The following is a 2,861-nucleotide window of genomic DNA, read 5'->3' on the forward strand; positions in this document are numbered from 1 at the left end:
CCCCCCCCCCCCCCTCCCCCCTCCCCCCACACACACAGATACACAAATACACACAATTGCAAGTGTATAGTGTTGCCCTTAGCAAATTCCCAAGAGACCGTTTATGCCCCTCATGGTAATAGCATTAGGCCTATAGACTAACAAAGCTGTAACCAACGCCCTCTTTCAGTTACAGTAAATTAGGATACCAGCGTCTTCCGGGTTTGGCCGGGGTAGGCCGTCATTGTAAATATATAACTTGCCTAGTTAAATAAATGTTATACAAATTTGAAACTCTTTTCGAAACTGCGATGGAGAGTGTAAGGATACGACCATTTTATTTTCCCTCAGAAAATATTATCAACACATGCCTTAATTTTCATACCCAAATGTTTCACTTTATTTGTGAATATATGCTTATTTTCTAAAAACCGCAGCGGGAATTGTTTAAGTGCACAATATGAGGATACATCTCAAATAAGTGATTAAAAAAGGCAGCAGCAAATGGTCAATTCGAAATAACAAAAAATAATCCTCATACATGTTCGATCTTTTATTTAAGGATTTTCTGTTATGCTGTTGAAGAATAATGTTTTCACTGGTAAAGACCAAGTAGGCTACATGTAAAGAGCTCAGATATAATCATTGCCAATGTTTGCCATTCAAATCCTTGGTTCACAAGCACCCAATAGCTTTTAGGTCATATTACGCACGGTTGCGCACGCGTTTAAGTCCGTCTGCAATGTTGCCATAGTATATATCTATATCCAACAGTGACTCTGGAATAGTCCAACAACTTTTAAAAACACGTTTTTTCCACGTTGATGAGAAAACAACTCATATCTTTGTACAAGATGATCGAGTCTCAATATGACAGCTTTCAAAGAGAAATCCTTCTATTTCGCTGCATGTGACACAGACAGGTTTTCCCTTATCCAAAAAATACTGTAGGCTAGTGATCGACGTGATCAACCGTTAATCAACAAAGCAAATGTTTTAAAACTGAAGATCATCACATCCAGCTACCAGGCTCGAATGCCCTGCAGAGTTCCTTGGCAGCCTGTTCCCTGCGGTGTTTGGGCCTGAGATGTCGACGCGCCCAGGTTCGCCAGACCCATGTTCATAAAGGCGTTAGCAGTAGAGTTGGGTGCTAGAGCAGGCAGGCTAGAGTACGTGCATGAGTAAGTGTTAGTATACACCGGATTATTGTAAGTATAAGCCGGGTAGCCGTTATAACTAAAGGGGCTGGCCGCTCCAACAGTGTAGGATGTATTATAGTTCTGAGATCCAGCCAGGCAGGGCTTCCCATCCCGCACCAGCACCGGTACTGCCACTCTCCTAGGTGGGGGAGGATGGTGAGGGTGTCCGGCCATCTCCAGGGTCTTGTCCTGTCGCTGCCGTTTACACTTATACCTCCTGTTCTGGAACCAGATTTTGACCTGTGTGGAGGTCAGTTTCAGAGTGTTCGCCATGTGTTCCCTCTCGGGGGCGGACAGGTAACGCTGCTGCTTGAAGCGCCGCTCAAGCTCGAACACCTGCGCCTGGGAGAAGAGCACGCGCGGTTTCCGCCGGGTCCTCTGCTGTTTTGGGAGTCTCTCCGAGTCCGAGTGCGCCTGCGCGGACTCCTCACAGGCCCTCACCCCCATTGCGCCACAAGATTCTGGAGAAAGAGAGGAGAGAGGGATTTTAGTAATCTAACGTTGACAGATTAATCTACATTTTCTATACAAAACAAATATTGTAATCCTGGAGGTCCGCAGTAGGTTACATGCAGTTTTTTCCTGTTTTTTCTATAATTCCCCTCTAACTAGGCACTGATTAAGACCTTGGATACCAACAGAGTGAATTATTTGGCTAATCAATTACACGAATATCAATTAACCACAAGGGGAAATTAAATCAGATACCTATATTTGTTCTTGAAATATTGTTGTTTTCATGTCTTCATATTGTATGTGTTTCTTCTTTTTTTCTTTTTTTTTTTTTCTTAATAGGATCATCTGAATAAAGGGTAGGCCTAAATGCATTAAATAATTAGGTAATATTCAAGCATATTCAATCAGTAAATATATTAAATAATTGTGGCCTAGTTAAAGTTGGCCCAATATTACTCGTCATTTCTAAAAAGGAAATCAACTGTGTGGAACAACAATTGGGTAGAAAAAATATGGTAGTCTAGTCATTTCAGCGCATTGTGTAGCCTAAGTGTATAGCTGACAATAAAAAAAAACATGGCTCTTTAAATAATTGTATAAAACTAATAATTGTCGATGTTTTTTTTATATCTGGTGTTTCGGCCATGCATGAGTGTCAAACGCTGTCGTTTTGTGTTTTGTTATTCTCCAAAACGATGTATCCTTTATTTACAGATGATCCCTGCATGTAGATGACATCGTCGTTAAACTGAAGTAGTCTAGGCTGAGGTAGTCTAGTTACATGGAAGAAGAAATATGAATGAATTAGGCCTATATTAATGGGTGTATTGTGAGTGTATTATCATGTAATCGAATGTAATAAATGAGCCTGATAACCTAGACTACTGCAATCCTATTGAAGCTAAAATAATAGAATACAATACAATACTTTCTTTCAGAATTAAATGGCTAGGATATGCTGGTAATCCAGGAATCACCCACTCACTGGCGTTTATGTCCTCTTGCTCAACCTCCAGGCTGGTGTCGGCTGAGTGTCCCTGCAGCCCCGGGGAAATGAACATCTCCCCGGCTAGACCCGTTTCCATCAGCTGCTCCTGAACCGCCAGACTACTCAGGTAGGACATCCTCTCTTCTTCTTCCGAGAGCCCGGGGCTGGGGCTGTCCCTATCGGCCAGCATACAAGACGGGGGCGACTGGAGGGTGTAAGGGTGCTGCTGTGGCCCGGGG

At 42.7% G+C, this 2,861-nt stretch overlaps 1 protein-coding gene across 1 annotated transcript in view; it reads right to left on the reverse strand.

The window, feature by feature from the left end:
* Positions 1-1,001: 1,001 nt before the first annotated feature.
* The window catches only part of LOC311100704 (homeobox protein Nkx-2.5-like), a gene marked incomplete at both ends in the record, with an annotated part of 2,003 nt that continues 143 nt past the window's right edge, over positions 1,002-2,861 (reverse strand). Inside the window, 2 exons of the mRNA XM_084141661.1 lie at positions 1,002-1,639; positions 2,620-2,861. The exon at positions 2,620-2,861 is cut by the window's right edge and continues 143 nt beyond it. Coding sequence (XP_083997787.1) covers positions 1,002-1,639; positions 2,620-2,861 — 880 coding nt within the window. The remainder of the gene's footprint in view (positions 1,640-2,619) is intronic.

The sequence above is a fragment of the Coregonus lavaretus genome, assembly GCF_964263955.1.
Source record: "Coregonus lavaretus genome assembly, chromosome: 25".
In the NCBI taxonomy this organism is placed as follows: Eukaryota; Metazoa; Chordata; class Actinopteri; order Salmoniformes; family Salmonidae; genus Coregonus; species Coregonus lavaretus.